At 37.6% G+C, this 18331-nt stretch overlaps 1 protein-coding gene across 3 annotated transcripts in view; it reads right to left on the reverse strand.

Moving 5' to 3' along the window:
• Nucleotides 1-18331, reverse strand: part of LOC146619711 (mitogen-activated protein kinase kinase kinase kinase 3-like) — a 43173-nt gene that overhangs the window by 14111 nt on the left and 10731 nt on the right. For 2 of the 3 annotated variants that reach the window (XM_085369677.1, XM_085369676.1), the window contains exons 2-17: nt 16746-16803; nt 14078-14168; nt 13777-13841; nt 13611-13666; nt 13431-13478; nt 12866-12908; nt 12554-12626; nt 11688-11819; nt 11257-11319; nt 11039-11120; nt 9765-9881; nt 6883-6955; nt 6671-6729; nt 4302-4364; nt 708-760; nt 261-299 (exon numbers count right to left, since the gene is read on the reverse strand). In XM_085369677.1, coding sequence (XP_085225803.1) covers nt 261-299; nt 708-760; nt 4302-4364; nt 6671-6729; nt 6883-6955; nt 9765-9881; nt 11039-11120; nt 11257-11319; nt 11688-11819; nt 12554-12626; nt 12866-12908; nt 13431-13478; nt 13611-13666; nt 13777-13841; nt 14078-14168; nt 16746-16803 — 1115 coding nt within the window. The remainder of the gene's footprint in view (nt 1-260; nt 300-707; nt 761-4301; nt 4365-6670; nt 6730-6882; nt 6956-9764; nt 9882-11038; nt 11121-11256; nt 11320-11687; nt 11820-12553; nt 12627-12865; nt 12909-13430; nt 13479-13610; nt 13667-13776; nt 13842-14077; nt 14169-16745; nt 16804-18331) is intronic. The other variant, XM_085369678.1, reaches the window with a different exon arrangement.

The following is an 18331-nucleotide window of genomic DNA, read 5'->3' on the forward strand; positions in this document are numbered from 1 at the left end:
TCTGCAGGAAGCTTCTATGAAGCGCAGCCATTTCCTAATGAGAACAAAGCAAGAAGCAAGCCTGAGAGGAAATAAAACCCAGCAGAATCCAAAACGCCGAGAGCAGTGAGACAGCCTGAAGTAATTACTATAGCATTAGTTGCATGTGATTGGCCTCATTAGTCCTGCCGTTAAACAATGATTGGCTCATGGGTAGGCGTGGTTAGAGCACCAGCAGATCCAAGACACTGAACGTGGACGCCAAAGTGGAGTAAACTCACCTCTGCTGCAGCTCCTCCTCCACCGATTTGAGAAGACTCCTGTTTGACAAGTCGGAAAAGCACAAATGACAGAATAAAAAGAAAGACAAAAGTACCCAGGTTTTGATTTTGTGTATCGAGAATAAAATCTTAGTCCTTCCCAGTCTAGAGGACATTCTGCTGTGCTTATCTGAACCTCAGCTTTCTGCTTACAATGCATGCTTGTGAGCAGAAAGCTGCATACAGACAGTGTCATAAAGTTGGCACAGACTTTGAAATGCACAACAGAAAATCTCTTCACATTCCAAGTCTTCTTATTGTCTACATCCTCGCTCAATCTAGACATTAAAAATTTTAAAAATAAAATAAAATAAAATGAAGGATAGCTGCAACTGACAATGAAATGAAAGAAGAGAATCCAGGGGGAGGTAAATGTTTAAAAACAGAAAATAAACAAGCCAGACTTACTTGTTTCCTCCCAAAAAACGCGATGAATCTTGACCGTATTCCAGCTGCAAATCCTACAAGACAAATTAGATTACAACTGTGACATAACCCTTCATAAATAGTTCATTTATACATATATTAACAGGTGCTGTAGATCTTGGCCAACTGAGGCAGTAAACCACGTTTAAAGTTGTGGCCATCACTGAAGCCCTTTTCAGTTGCCAAATGACTGCAGACGCTGCCACTGTAGCAGCTGTGGTGACCGTTACAGCAGCCTGCTGGAAATCAAACCCACAATAAGAAGCTCTTTCACCTGAAGTATAATTCATAACCACAGACATTCACAGATGTATATGGTGAGCATATGGGTATTTATAGTTATACAGAGCTGACACTTGCTGAACTCACATTGTGGTCCAATACTACATATATTAATCATCGGGCGTTAGCCACAAAACAAGTCTGGCATTTGACACATTTAGGAAAAGGACCAATAATTAGGTGCACACCAAGTAACTAATTTCAATGTCATCATTAAACAATGATGAAAAGAAACATTATCATCCTACTCATCCTGCTAATTTTTGCTAGTACTGGCTTCACAGATAGAACACAGAAGTTGTTTCCAAAAAGTGGTTCCCTGTCGTTTGGGCTTGTGAAACCCTAAAATTTTGCATTATGGTCTCATGCACTGACTTGTTGTTGAGTCAATGACTTATTTTCTAGATGAAACAAGTTCCTTTTAGGTCACAAACAGGTGAAAACATGCACTATTTCACAAAACAGTTGAGGGAAAGACAGAAAATGTAACATGCTGTCGGTTACTGAAGTTACCAGCTATGAATTAACCCAGAAACCCAAACTCCACTAAAATCCAATCCAAGAAATACAGGACAGTAGATACGTTAATCATTTTTATTAACTATCATTAAATAGGTTTCACTAATGTAAAATATTGTAGTGCGGTGGTTGTGATGTGCTCCTTGTCCTTTCGATTGAACATTCTGTTACTACTGTTGACTGCAGTTACAGTATTTTTGTATTTGGAAACATGACTAAACGAAAAGGTTTTATCTTCCAAATGCATTCAACACCTCTAAAGGAGGCATATAATGTTAAAATTGGATTTTCTCAATTCATTATCTTTGTCAAAATAGTCACAGTAACAAGATAGAAATAAGTCTCTCTGCAATATCTAGACAGCAGTACTTCTATTGGTCAAGTTTATCTAAAGCTTTGCTCTTTTGTGTTGACTTCTTGGGTAAAATGACAAAAAACACAAATGTATGACAGAGTCTGAAGCCATAACTTTACAGAAGCATGCACAAAGAGCAACTACAAACGTATTTCTAATATTATTATATGTCATTACTAACATATTTGTTTTCTAAATCAATCAAACAATCAATACACATTTTTAGTGACACCTAGGGCTGTGCGATATGACCAAAATCTCATATCCCGATATAAGACATCTATCGTCACGATAACAATATAAATCACAAAAATGTAACATTTTCTGTAAATTCTGTGAATCTCGTGCAGCTCGTTTTGCGGGAAGTGTTTCCAGCTGCGCGTCATGTAGCTGGAGTCGAGTGTTTTAACCGATGCATGAAACTGTACATTTTTAGACATAAGTTTAACGGCCGCCGTTTTCTTTGTGAGTATTTATTACACGGCGTGCTGCGGGGAAAAGCCTGTTCTAACGTTTGAGTCTAAGGTTGTTTTTTTTTTAGCACCTGGCGGCTCTTTTTTGCTTCTCATCCATAAATACTCTGCATACTCTTTCACGTGAGTCAGTTTATTTTGAAAAGTCTCAACAGGATCTTGAGCTTTATTGTGAAAGGTTTATATGGAACATAAACAAGCGGACACGAGATGGTGTTACCGTCGTTGTTGCTAACCACAACGCATAAAAACAGGCGCTTGTCCGTCCGTAGTGTGGTTATATTAAATATAAGAGAAAGAGAGAAAGAAGAAATGAATATAGCCACTACAGTGACCGTCAAAAGGATGAAAAAATATTGCCGTAAACAGTTTATTTTGCAACACCACGAAACAAACGATAGCGTAAAATGAAACGATAGACGTTTTTATATCGTCATCCGATATATATCGTTATATCGAACAGCCCTAGTGACACCCCTAATACAAAGTATCTGTAGTACAGTAAAGTACACCAGTAACTCTTTGGAGCAGTTATCAGATACATTGGTGGACGCCTAAGTGACTCGCAAACCGTGGATTGGGAACCAATGTTTTAGATAACTTTGGTAAGAAAAGTGTTATGTTGTCATAAAGCACATTTGAGAGTGTGCGGGCTAATAAAGAATCAGCTGTGCAGATTTTATGATTCTGCAGGCTGACAATAAATTCAGCACTATGACAACGGTCCTGAATTTAAATCAACTAATGAAATTCTGGTTGGATATCGGTGACATAAAAACCACAATGTGAATGCAGCATCTTGTCAGAGAAATATTTTTGAATGTTACGCCTGAAAGCAAAAAGCATGCAAGAGGAAATGCGCACTCCAGATGAGCAGACACAAAACACCAATGCTACAAAGAAACTACAAAGAAACACGCATACTAACAGACAAAAAACAAAGCAAAAAACAAGGCCTCGCTACTCTGGTTAACTACAAGAGGTTAGAAAAACATAAGCAACACTTTACAAATGAGAGAAGCGCATTCTGTGGAAACATCAGAAATATGGAAAAGAAATATTGAGTACCATAGAACACACATTAAAAGTGTATGTGCTAATAAATTTGAGCAGACATGCCTTTTATATATTTTAAATCTCCTTTAGATGTCCTTGAGCAAGGCACTGCACCACTACCAGCCTTTAGAGCTGCAGCTCCACTGCTGAACCTGATATATCTTCCTCTATATTAAAGCCTTTCTTGAAGTAAGTCTTACGACTTGGCAGGTATCTTGGCAGTCATTTTGAAGCACTTTAGAACAAACTTTTAATTCAGTGGTTACTGACACATAAAAACTGCATGTACAGAAGTCCAGTTAAATCTGATTTTAAAAGGAGAAAATACTAGAAAAGTTAGCCAACTTTCTCCAAAATATGCTTTTCCCCCCTGAAAGCTACCCTTCTGTCACAATTCTTCAATACATCTCAACTAGACATTTGCTGAGTAACATGCCTCTCCACTGTAGTGTCCCTCCCTGTGTTTATACCTCTGTGTGCCAATCTGTGTGTTTTATGCATATATAAGAACAACAACAACAACAATAGCACTAACGACTCTAATCACTATGACAACTACAACACCAGCTCGTGAGGCAAAAGCTGAAGCTGGAAACAGAAGATAAAGATGGGCAGTAACAGACGGGTGGACTAGAAGAGATGGATCAACAATGTGAAATAACAAATATACAGGTTGGACATCGAGCAGCCGAGAGATTCAGAGCTCTGAAAAAGGACAAAAGTAGGACAAGGACTCATCCTTCAGAGTTTAAGAATGAGCAAGATGGAGAGAAAAAATTAAATTATATTTTAAATAAAGCATGACGTTAAAAATTGACAGACTGAAAATAAATGGGCCAACAGCTGGAGAGATGGAGAGGCTGAAACAAAGAGAGACTAAAGGTGTACTACCAGATTAGATCTTGCTGTATAGTAGAGCTCCTCAACACAGTCCAGATAGGGCTCAGAATCACACTGGTCAGCAAGACAGAGCGAGAGAGACCTCAGTTAATACATTAACCTGTCCTGGACTAATAATGGTGGGGAACAGGTAGGAATGGTGATATGGAGGGAAGGGATGACTTGTGAAAAATGAGTTTGGGTTAAAGCTGTGTCCACACTGGAAATGATTCGCTCGTCGCACATCACTTTCAAGCTGGTGGCTCATCGCTTTTAGACATTCCAGGTTCCGGTTGTCTAAGTTACTCTCTATAGTTTACTACCAGGTCATATGTCAGTCAAGGGTATTCTTCAGTCACTTGCCTGGAAGTTGGGAACAGTTTATCTTGTGTCCCGCCCACTTCAACTCAGCAAGAGTTAAGTTGTCTTTATTTGCTTCAAGTCGCCAAATGTCATTCTATTTCTATGGGTCACTATGAATCACTTCCAGTGTGTACGTAGCTTAAGGCCATTTTTATTTAGTTTTTAATAGGTGCTTGACTTGGCAAGAAAAGGATAGAGTATATTTGAATAATAATCTCAAGAGAGGAGGAGACAGATGTGAGTTTAAAACATAGATGGAGGTTTGGAATGGAGAGAAAATAATAAACTGTGCTACAACAGCATATATGTGAGCCTACAAAATATAAAGTTAATAAGGGTATAATATGGGTACTTTTCATAACATTCTACATACAAATTAAACAACTAATGGTAGCCAGCTGTATTCTGGGTAGTATTTCCACACATGCATTTCTCACTCATCATGGGTATAGATGTCCTGGTACGTTTAGGCTATTAACATTTTCTTTGAATCATGCTGCTAAAGTGTAATTTAAATGAGTTCTTCCAATTTTGACAAGAAAAATGGTCAAATATTCAGCCAGAAGACGGTTGATGGATACCAAAAGGTCTGACTTGCTAAGGGACATTTATCCAAATATTAGTGGGTGTGTATGTATACTTTAGAACCTGTGTGGATTAAAGAAATCCAAAAATATTTCAAACTTGTGCACTCAATCCTTGCTTTGTTAAGTTATTAAAGACATATGCTGTACAATCATTTCATCCTGGAAAGAGAACAGTTCATGTTAAAAGCCAGAATTTACCAAGTTATTCAAGCCCATGATGAGTGTCCGTAAACTTGTGATCAGCGTTTTAGAGGTACTTTCTGTTACTATGGGTCTGTTTGATTTTTGGCCACTATTGCAAAAAAAGAGAGAAAAAAAATACTTGCACAGAGTCTCTTTTGATCAAAATATTATAATATGAATGCTAAAACAGCATGGCAGTCCTCACTGGATGGATCTTGGAGCTACAAGCTAAAAGCTAAAATCTACACATGTCACAAGACAAATGTAATGCAAGCTGCCAGAGTTCCCTTGAAAAGAGAGTAGAAATTTAATGGACAGATGAATGATTGTTGATAAAAGATGAATTACAGATCATATGAGGTTAATATGATAGCATTAATCTAAATTTATAGATCAAAAGATAAAGAGACGACAAAATAAAGGTTTGGTTAGATTTTTTGGTGAACTATCAAAGACAACTTTAAGAGGGTGGGGACAGTGGAAGACGTGCAAGAAAGGACAAAAAGGTGAAAAGGAAGTCGGGGAGCAACATATACTGGGAAAAAATATCAAGAAATCATAGCTCAGCCAAAGATTTTTTTAAAGAACCTATGCTAACTTTTTGACCAAAACTGAGCATAATCTGACCAAGATAAATTACAAATTTTATGCAAATGAAAGCCAAGAACACGACTTTTATTCTACTGAGTTCTGTCCAACCAGTAGCGAAAGAAAGCTACTACTGACAAATCATACCTGTGTTTGTCAAACAGCAATAACAAGAGGTCTACAGTTACAACTTCATTCAAATGAATCCATAGAGCTGTTTATCCAGCTGGGTTGTGTATTTTAAGCTACTGCAATAACACTGTTCAGCCACAGCCTTCAGGGTTTGGTGAATCCCAAAACATTCCAGATCAAATTGGACTTTTAATTCCTCCAGCAAGCACAAGATCCACCAGGGACTACTCTCTTTACGATATATTCACAACAGCCTGCTGGTTACTGTAAATCTGATTTTATATGCAACTGGGCATTAGATTTCTGCCAATTCTGTTGTTATACCCATATAATAATTAGCGAAACATGCCATTCCTAAACCTTAGAATATTTAACTAGGATTGGTTCAACACAGACAGAGAAAAACATAGATTGGTGGAGGTGCCATGTGTGATTAGGTGAGGGACAGCCAAGTTGGTACTGGTTAATTAACAACCACACAAATCTCATCTCATTCGCACACATACAAACATAATGTGATCAACTCACCGGTTCATGATGAGGTTGTGTCTCCTTTTCCAAAAGACTATCAAACTTCACTTGATCGACTGAGAGAGGCAAAATAAGAGAGAGGGGAGGATGGGAGAAAGGGAATATCATGAGGTAGGGAGATATATATACTGAGTAAGTTTATTGAAGAAGGAGGAAAAAGATACTAAAGACATTGTATTTGTTCACATTGACCTTTTGTAGCAACTCACATTTCATCTCGGACAGTGTTTTTCCTTCTCTGGTGCTCCTGCTGGTGGAGCGGATACGATAAGGAACCGGGGACTATCAGGAAATAAAAAGAAGAGCAGACAGTGTCAAAGCTGCTCTGGACACTCGGTGTAGTGGTTTGCACTAGATTTGGAAAGATCACAATAGGTTTAAGAACAAAAACATAATCCCACTGCTATTTCCTGTGGGTGGGATTTGATGACACAGCAAAAACAGAGAGTCTCACACACACACACACACACACTGCAAGAACCAAAACAAACAACAGCAACACAGTCAGAGGAAAAACATTCATCCACCCTTTTGGTTCCAAACACTGGATACCTGTAAGCTGTAAAGTCCTCTTTACATTGGAAGCTTTATAACAGAGAGATTGTCACACAGTATCTCATCATCATCATCTGATGATCTACATTCTTAATACAAGCGGAAAAACAGGGTTTAAATGCTGAAATGGAAAACGGTACTTAGTTATTTTATATGTCATGAGTGCAGCTGGCCATTCTTATTTTGAACCACAGTTATTGTTAATTTAAAATAAAATCCAAACTCCATCCCACAGAAATCTAATGACACAGCAACCTCAGTGCATGCTTATGAAGCACTGGAAGACAAACCAAGACAACAAAAGACCATGCATCAATCAAAGCAACATTTAGAACTCGGCTCCTCCAACAGACATTTTTGTTTGCTTGTTTGCAATTATTCTCATAGTCCATTCTCATTAGACACAAACCACGATTAATACCTGAAAGGTTAAAGACAGGTGAAGATGGCGTCCATAGCTATAACACTTTAGCAACCTACAGCCTTTTGGCCTTCCACAACACTACATTTTCTTTTGTCTAATATTTGAAACATCAACATGTTGGAGGTTTTTTTTTTCCATGAGTTTGTGTATGAATTTAATACTTAAAAACATAATTCTAGAGAGAGTGACAATGTGATATTTTTGAAGCCATCTTTATGAATTTAGGCATTTCTTTATCATCCCAGGTGCTACAGAACTGAAGTGAATGGAAAAGATCCTTAGTGATGCTATTTATGCCTTTTTTCCACTAGCAACCGCTCAAGTTGACTTTTAGGGCTTTCTGTTTGGTGGTAGTGCCGACTTGGCCGGGTTTCCAAGCAAGCCAAGTTGAGCTGAAAATGTGACGTCAAAACACTGCATGCCACTGATAGGCGAGGAAGTAATGTCACTGGATGAGTCATGAGGGTGACTCCTGCGCAAGAATAATACCGCTATTTTTTTTAGACATGGCAAATAAGGAAATGGGCTACACACAAACCAACACTGGTCCAATGACAAGATCCAGATGTATTTGTGCAAACAACAGAATCCAGAGGGAGCTAGACCATGGTTGTGTTGTATTTGTGTTGCATACATATAAGACATTAAAATGGTATAAAACTGTAATGGAAAACAACTGAAACTGAGTAGAGCAAAGTAGAGTCAAGTTGAGGTGCTAGTGAAAAACTGACCCGATTTCTTGCATTCCCCTTTGATTCTCACCGATGTCGCCAGTTGTTGTTGTTGGAAGGTTACTTTTATCTGCCTATAGTCACTATATGTCAGTCATAAATAATATAAACTTTATAATTTGTTACATTTATGAAGCCATTTCTATTCTACCGCTGTTTTTTAAAGTTTTTTACTTAATTATTTTTTGTTTTTAATTGGGATCTGTGACATTTTTACCATAATGTTTTATCTTATTCTATTTTAATGATCCAATGATTTATTCTACTTAATGTTTTGGCTGCTGTAATACAAGAGTTTCCCAAATTATTAGGAGAAATACAGTGGACCTTATCCTATTATGGCCTTTTATTTGTTCACAACTACACAGAGATGACGTAAAACCCAGTAAGTAATAAATCACCGGAATTTCCTTATAGCCAACCCTTATCTTTCTATTTTGTTCACACATGAGTGCTGTGCAGTTGTGGCTTAAATCATTAACTTCAACTGTGTTCTGAAAATGTTAAAGTTTAGGAGCAAAGCTGAATTTGTTTTTTTTATCTCTAACAATCTCATTACTTAAAGCATTCAAGTAAAATGTGCATAAGATATAAGCAAATTTTAGAATAAGAATAATGACGCAATTTTGTGTGATGCAGTTGTATAAAGTCAGCTGATTTGAATGTCAACAGAAAGGTCTATGAAACCGCCACAGTAAGCTATCAAATGACTGTTTCACATACCAATGTCGACTTCCACGGCAACACCAGCAGAAACTGAACTGGAAATTTACTTTTTATTCATTCAGTTCTGTAGTCCTATTCCCCCCCTGCCCCCCCCCTCCGAAAAAAAAAAAAAACTACAGTCAGAAGAGTTTGTGTTAGAATGACATCAGTGCAGACACTGCAGGAACAGTAGTACCTTCCGACGGGCTGCAAAACGGGGTGCACGTCGAGCACCGGGACTTATGGGAAGAAAGTGACCCCTGTACTTAAACTAAGGATTCAGAGGATCAGGGATGGGGAATAGAAGACAGGAGAGGAAAATAAAATGTGGGGCGATACAAGCAGTGCTAAAAAGAAGAAGAGAAAAACAAAAGTGAACCAAAAACAGAAAATGAGAAATAAATCTGAGAGAAGCAAAAGAAGAAGTGGATAAAAAGGAATGAGTAAGAAAGGGAAAGACAGAGCAGAAAGATGACTCACATGTGACAAAGAAAGGAGGGAGTAAGCATGGAGAGAAAAAGCTGTGAATGACAAAGGAATTTAATGAAAGGACAACTGAGGAGACAGAAGGAAGTTGAGGAAGAAAAGAAGCATGATCGAGTAAAACACAATCACATTTATGCTCGGCCCGACAAAACTTTGGGTTTAACAGAAAATCCTGAAGGTCAAAGGTTACCTCAGGCTCAGGGTCGTCATCGTCAAAGTCGTTGAAGGTGCTGTGGTCGGGGTTGTTGGATTTATCCAGCAGCTCAATCGCTAACGTCCTGCTGAGAGGCTGGGAAACAAAAGGGTGCTGGAAGAGAAACAAGAGTTGGAATCAATCCAGGTGACATCACCAATGGCACATTTTTAAACCAAATAAATAAAAAATAAATAAATAAACTGTACTGGGTAATATGTGATTCTTAAATAAGCAGAGCTGCAACTAATCCAGCAGCTCATTAGGGTGCTGACAAATTGATATGCCGTTTAAATAACAGCCCTAACTGCTGTAGCACACAGTGATGAATGATGCTTACAAAGCAAACTGAAGTTTATGCTTTCCTTCCATTATTTAGATCTTGCTTCATGCATCATGTATCACGTTGCTCCAGCTTCTTTTATACACAGTACCTTTTAACATCACAGAATGCACCTAGTACACATGTGAACGCTTCATATATAATACATGACACCATGACCACTTAGAAGTTTTAAAAGATATTGAGGACTGATCGAATGAGGAAAAAAAAATATTGCAAAAGGTTAATTTTTTAACAGTGGATTTTTTAGTAGACTTATTTTGGAAGTCTAATGCTGCTTGCTTGAGGTGTAATCACACATCCTGTTTGGGCATCTTGTTTTAAATTTGGCCAATTTCAACCTTAAAGTATGGCTCGTGGGCAGTGATGCAACACATTAAAGTGTAGCTTTACAAGTAACCTTTTCACTGTGTGTTTTGAGATACTGGTCGGAACTACATTGGGTTAAAACAGCAACCCTTTAACCTGAATTTCACTTTGAAGAAAACAACCAAGTTGCAGGCAACAAATCTGCACAAAAAACTGCATAGTGTGTGGTAGTGCTGTGTGGTTGCTCTCACTCAGGCATGCGCCTTAAAAACTGAATACTGGGTCAGTTTGACACAGTAGTTTATATATGCACATTTTAGGTTCATGACAAACCTGCAGAGCCCACATGCAGGTGGCCAGAATAGGATTTCCACAAAGCAACCAAAAAAAATAGCAGCAGAGCTGGAAGCTATCCATCAGACCGCCTCAGAAAGGAGATCTGCCAAATCTGAAATGGCTTTTGATATTTATAAACACTGTTGAGCAATTTTGTCAGCATGGCTAGTTTCCTAACTTAACATAAAAGTTGACTGGGAAGCCCTATCATTTTTGTTTGTTTTACATCATGTAAATATGATTGGAGATGGACTGTAATGTCTGAAAGTTAAACTTTCCTCACCTGCAGCAGTTTCTCAGCTGTGGGCCTCTTTTTTGGGTTCTTGGTCAGAGCCAGTTTGACAAAATGGTGGAAGTTATTTGTCCTATTAGAAAAAAGGAAAAAGGTTTAATGTTTTAGCCCTGTAAAATGATAAAAACTGGTCATTTAAACAGCTGGGTGTTACATCTATAGCAAATGTGAGCAAGACCAACATATATGCAAAAGCATGACAGTCTTACCACTTCATTTTATCTTTCAACTTAGGAGGCTGGAAATTACTCTTTGTCATTAAGAACAGAGCCCTGTTGGGAGAGAAGAAATACAAATGAGAAAAATCACCTTTAACAGTGTAGAAAGACATGCCTTCCTAGCATTCAGTAATAAAGCCAATTTGATACACAATATCTACTCCAAATGACTAAAGCCAGTGTAATATATGAATAGAATAAAGATTAAAATCTCCAGGACATAAATATAGCAACATTTTGTAAAGTAACCCTTTAGACTTGTCACACAAAAATTATCTAAAGCTAATAACATTAATGTCTGTCAGTGGTTCTGACTTTTATTAAATACATGCAGAGATACATGGTAAGAATTAAATCTTCCAAATAATATTGTAAACATTCTTTACTATCATTGCATCATCACAGCCCGCACACACTCCTACCTCATTGGGTGCAGGTCGAACATGGGTGGCTGCAGTTCAGCCAGTTCTATTGCAGTGATACCCACAGCCCAGATATCACACAACTGGTTGTAACCCCCTTTCCTCTCCACCGCTGCTACCTCAGGAGCCATCCTATACAAGGAAACAAGACAGAAGGACTGTATGAAAACAAGATGCATATAAGAGGGAGGAATGATCAACTATCCAAATGGGTTACACAACTACACACAAGAACAGAATATGAACTTTGTACAGTATTTCCCAGCAGCAGCACAGAAAGTTCCCAACCTCAAATGCAGCTCTATGATTTCTCTACAACTAACAAGTACTATTTATTTCTGGGTTTTGTTCTTTTGCATTAAAGAACAGCTAATATAATAAAGAAGAGAAACACATTAGTTGACAAATCCCTATGTGTACAACATTGGCCCATTAGCAGCAAGCATTGTATTGAACTGCCATCAATTCCAATGGATTAAAGCACTCTAACAGAACAGGAAGAGTAAATGTATCCAACAAATCAGTGAGTGGATCAGCCAGAACTTCCTTTAGCTCACCGATGAAAAGGCTCAAGTAATTGTTTTTGGCTCCAGAAATGCAAGGTTAGAAGTCTTTCAGGTCAATTTTGTTACCTTATTTTAATCATTAATTTTTATTTTGATAATTGTAATTTTTTTCCATTAATTTTTTATAATTTTAATGCATTTGTCTCATATTTTCCTCAGTAAAGCACTCTGTATTGCTGAATTGCTTCTGTATGAAAAGTGCTTGCCTTGCCCTGTCCTGCTGGGTTTTATTTTTATTGTTCTACCTGCGTACCCCTATGCAACGTCAGTGAAGCTTTTGGTTAAATATAAACAACTTACCAGTAAGGTGTTCCAATGAATGACTTCCTCTTTGCTAGGGTCGCTGTGATCTGGGCTGATACGCCAAAGTCAGCTAAGGAATAATGAAGAAGAAAAAAACAAAAAGGAGAGGAAAAAGTGGATAAAGGGAAATAGAATTAGAGGAATGTAATGAAAAGGAAGAATGTAAAGAAATAAATACAAAGTGAAAGAGGAACAGCAGAGAGGCCAAGAAAAAAAGAAAGAAAAAAAAAAACAAGTCAGCAAATGAGGCCATTCAGATTCAGTCTGTTGAAGCAGAAGGTAATTGCAGGCCTTGCGTGTTTCTCTCACCTAGTTTCACATAGCCATTGTCTGTCAGGAGGATGTTGGCTCCCTGTAGGGGAAGGAAAGAAAAAAACAACAAAAACAAAATATACTGAGCTTTAGGATAAAACACACAATTTTACACTTCAACTAAATTTTAAATAATACTACTAATTATAATAAGTATTACTAAGTATAATCTGAAAGGCAAAACAGTTACAAAGTGCTTTGTCATTGACTTAACTGGTAGTGGGGAATGACTATTCATTTTTCCTATAACAAACACATGCTTAATATATGTGGTTGTGCACCAACAACAGGTTTCCCAAGCATTTATTAAGCTTAGTCCCAGTGTAAAAGAATAATAATAATAATGATAATAATAATGCAAAAAACAGCCTTACTGAACCAAATGAATGACCCTAATTAACTAAAAATGAGCCTAATAGCTGAAGTAGATTGCTATGTTACTCACAAAGTGTAAATGTAGAGCCAATATGTAGATTTTCAGAAATCAGATTTAACAATTAATCATGACTATAACTTTATTTATGAACAAATCACTGCCCACTGCCTTTTTCTCCAAACTCACCTTAATGTCTCTGTGCATTTTGCCTTTATTGTGCAGGTAGTATAAACCCTGCAAATAGAATTACACAGCAAATGACGTTACCGTTACTATTACTCATAAAATAAGACAACAATAACATGATAAAGATGATGAAATCTTAAATCTTAATCTGGCACACATTATCAGTACTGTAGACACTACCTGTAGGGTCTCCCGTGACATGTAAGCTATCTGTGATTCTGACAAAGGCCCGGTTACTGGAATATTAGATTAAAAAAAAGACAGAAGGCATGAGGGGGAAAAAGAGACTATCAAAGATCACAGTAAAAATGAAATGGTTTGAATCATTGTGCCTGGGTGTCCTTACCATGATAGATATCTTGCAGAGAACCACCTCCACAGTACTCCATGCTGATCCATAACTTATCTCTTCTGCACACACACAAAGAGAACTCTGTCTAAGTGCATGTTTACATTTACTCACAAGGTATGAGCCCTTCGCCTCCTTCGATCTATCTTACACCAGCTTGTGTTTTTCCTCTCTGACACTCATACTTTTTTCGAATAAAAATATGAGTCACTTAAATATCAATTAAATGCACTCTAATAATAACCATAAGAAAATACTGCACTCCACATCTGGCACACACACACACACACTCTCTTACCGGAGATAACTGCCAAAATAGGCAACGATGTTGGAGTGTTTACAGTCCTTCATCATTATAATCTCCTGCTGCACGACTGCAAAGTCCTCACCTTCAATAAAAACACACACAATATTATTATAGTGATCATTTAGTATGCATCTTGGCATTGTTATGACTTACAGAATAGATGGCTGGGTTTGTTTGCTATTTTCTGTTTCTGACAGACTGTTCTTGCACTTGTGTCTGAACCACTAAGAAGAGCATAAACTGAAGCAAAGCAGTTCATCAGTCCAAAATCATAAATTGTACAGTAATTAAACAAGTAAGTAAACAGTATTTCTTTATATAGGACTTTCTGCAGATTGAATTCATGACATGCTATAAAAAAACAAAACAATACATAGCATACACATTGGTAGGATATAGTTTAACAGCTGTCCTGTAATGTCTAGCAGTGTCCCCCAAACAATATTTTTTGGGCTTGATATTGTTAGTGACAAATCAGCTGTCATGAATTCAAAGTTACAGATGCACCAACCGATCAGATGGGGACTAGTTTTCAGGATTCCTAGCCTGGACTGGTAACCAGCTGCTCAACATCGTGTATGTCCAATTATGAGCCAGTTCCTTTCATGCATGTGCAAAATGTGCAAACTGACACTGGCAAATATTGCACACTCATACGGGCAGCCACACATTGTTAGTGTCTGCCTGTGGCTGTTAGCGACTTCTTCGCTGCGAGTGAGGGTGATGCAAAGTTCGCCAAACTAGATCATCAGTGAACTGGCATGAAAACTTAAATTAAGTATCGTCACAGAGCTGAAGATGATTAATTAAACTGAAGAAGAAAAACAAAGATAACAAAAGGAAAGTGGCCAAAGCTACGTGGCGTGCAGATGGAACCGCAAAGCATGTAGCTTCAATATGAGCCTCGGTATGAGCAGTGGAAGAAAAAGAGAAAAGGGTTGCTCCCCTGTTATCTGGTGAATGATGTAAGTTAAACAAGTTAAATGATGCAAGAAACGTACATTTGTGTTTTTATAGAAATCTGTTACACCTGCTTTTGTTTGGAAAGGTAAATTATGTGTACATTAACTCCTTTATTTTTTCTATTATTTACTTTCAGAGATGTTTAACAGTGAAGATCGTGTAACTTGTGCAGTTTAGGGGAACTGTAAAGTCTGATAACTGATTTAGTTATAAAAATACAATTCTGCATTGAAGAAAAGTTTATTTTTACCTTGTATTTGGTGTGATTTGAAATTTGGAATTTTCAAAAATTGGTATTAGCAAGTAAAAAACAACAAATAAATAAAAAAAATACAACATCAGAAATCAGGAGGCCAAATAAAATTCCATTGCTTCTAAGATTGAACTCTAGATCTCCTGGCTTGCTCTCCTCTCTCTAAGGAGGGAGAGAGAGTTGCACCTTTGTTGCTAGGTGGTTATAAAAAGCCTCTAAGTCTAGCCTCACTGTCGCTTGGGCAGTAAAAGTAAAGTAAAGTAAAGTGAACTAAAGTGTCATCATCGCTACTTAAAGAGGGAGGGTCGACTCAAGCAAAAGCACAGATGACATCTATTACCACAAAAAAAGAAAGAAAGAATATTTTAATGTCAAAAATGACAAAAACTCACTATCTACCCAAAGAAAGGGCATCTGAACAGCTGACTATTTGGATTATTCAAATATTTTACTTACTAAATGAAATGCCCGATTTAAACAAGAAAAAGACAAGGAAATTAACCTGTATGAGGGAAAGGACATAGTTAAGGGGGGGGGAAAGCACAAGTATCAGTGAGTGCTGGGTAAGAGGGCATAGTATGGAAAAGAGGTTTGTAATGAAGAACTTCACAGACTAAAATAACAATCTGTTGGTGAATCCTTAGAGAAAACATAGAAAGGAAAATGACTTACGAGCGAAAGAGAGATATATACGCACACTAAATACAAACTGGACAGCAACAAAAAGGGGCAGAAAAGGGAATAGACAAAGATGAAGAGCAAGATATAGGAATGGAAAGACAAGGAGTAAGATAAAGCAAAAATAGGGGATATAAAGGAATAGACACGAAGATAAGAACTATTATTTAGCAAGAAAAAGTGGGGTAAAGGATTTGAAAGAGAGCATAAGTAGGACAACACCTAATGATGCTCCAGGTGACTAACTCGTCATTTAAACGAGAGAAAAAAAGAAAGTATGCTATTTGATTAAATCTGGGACTCTCCACCATTTGACCCTAGAACTGAAGAAGCTTCTCGGATGAGAGGTGAAACGTCTTCAAGCAACTTAAAGAAGTCCAGACGCTTTTCTTTCCAAGCTCCTTAGACTACGATGACCTGGATGACTGAGAACCTTCACAGACATATACTATTTGTCTTTTTCTGTCTTTTTAAAAAAAGAAAAGAAAAAAAAGACAGAAATGCAGAGGGTGTCCTAACATTTCTGAACCAGTACGTGTCATTGTACGTTTAATAATATAATAATAACATGTTTAACCAACTGGTATTTCCGGTGCCAACTAGCAAGGGTGTCAAGTTTTAAACGTCTAGTCAGCTGGTTGCACACATCCCTAGATTCAGCAAGAAAATAAAGTAGAAAGAGGAATTCAAAAACATGAGGAGTAGGATACAGCGAGAAAAAAAGAAGGGAGATAAAGTAAGAGAGACAAAGATGAGGTAACTCACCGGGTTCCAGTTTGATGACTTTGATAGCAGCCAGCTCTCCTGTGTTTACATTACGAGCCTAAAGTATGACAAGAAGGAACGTGAGTCATTGTAGGCTTGAACATGAACAGCAGTCATTAAGCAAAGTTGTTTAAGCAACATCAAGGTACAACGTGACAGAACTGGAGAGCAGATAGAGAGAAACCCTAACTGTTTTCACTGCACTTCAGAGCACAAGAAAGACAAAACTGTAATGTTCATTAGATGAGTTTCAATCAGCTGAGAGGAAGCTGATAGAAACACCGAATCCACAAAAATGCCACCATCAAATATTGACGGTAAATATAATTGGTGCCTTTTTGTCATGAGTGGTTGTGTCGTACTTTTCAAAATCAGTTGTTTGTAGCCAGTATAGCAAATAAAAAATGTTCTGACATAACTCATTCGCAACCCTTTAAACCACAAACAGGATGGGGGAGGAATGTGTGGACTTGTTTTTCCTAAATTCCTGAAAAGCTGGCATAAGTCAGAAAAGAGGGGAACGACAGTACAGAGGCAGATTTTCTATAAATAGCAGACTGTTGTTTACATTTAGCAGGAGTGCTGATGGGGTCAGAGAGGAATTACATATGAAATATACATGAGGAAAAAGATTCTTTTTCTTTTGGGTGAGGCATGAATTGCGTGCTTCACTCAGGGCAAGAAAATGCCCAGTGGCCTGTGTGACATAGAAGCAGCACTGTATGTGTGAGAGAATGGGGAAAAGAGTCCAGCACATTCCACATGGGAAGGAAAAATGAGCTTCAATACTATGAACAACCTAGGAGTATGGTGACATTGATCTAATACATCGGCTTTTGGAATATTATTGAGTCTTAATGCTTGGTGGGGGGACATCACCATCAACATGACATCAACATCTCCGTTCATTCTGATTCTTGACACAAGTTCATATTAATTTAACATTAGGGCGACATGCATTTACATTCCCTAGTACACAAAATAATGACACAAGCACAAACATAGGGCGAGAGCAGGGTGACAGCCTCCCAGAATGATTTAGTACCTTTAAGACAAAAAAAAAAAAAAGGAAACGGGAGCTACTTAAGTAGTATGTAAGTCGTTTGGCTTCAAACAGACCTTCAACATAAAACAGTGCTGCGCAAAATATGCAAGAAAAGAAAAAAAAAAGAAAAGCTTAAGGGTGGAAACATCGAACTTGTTTCAGTACTTGAGCAAAAACACAGTGTAGAGTACATCCACGCTATGGATGCGAGGATGTGATATGAGCAGCTGTTGATGTGAGGCCCAAACGTAAGCTCGCTATACGAGTTCATATGATGCCAATCCAAACCCCGGAAACAGCTGGTTAAAAGCTCAACCCAGGATGCAAAATCTCAAATAGCAAATATTTTTTAATTTAAATGGATTATGAGACAATATTATGCAAGATCCTGAAGAGCTACAACGTAAGTTACTTTATTCATTGTTAAACTAAATTTATAAGCAGTTATGATATGCTTTTACTTACATTTCCAGATTTGTGTTCACATTTGACTTATGCTGTAGTACTGATATTGCACTATAATGGTGCTGCTGGCACTCTG

The sequence above is a fragment of the Diplotaxodon limnothrissa genome, linkage group LG13, assembly GCF_057381915.1.
Source record: "Diplotaxodon limnothrissa isolate DT_005_m linkage group LG13, D_limnothrissa_male_GT1.1, whole genome shotgun sequence".
NCBI lineage: Eukaryota > Metazoa > Chordata > Actinopteri > Cichliformes > Cichlidae > Diplotaxodon > Diplotaxodon limnothrissa.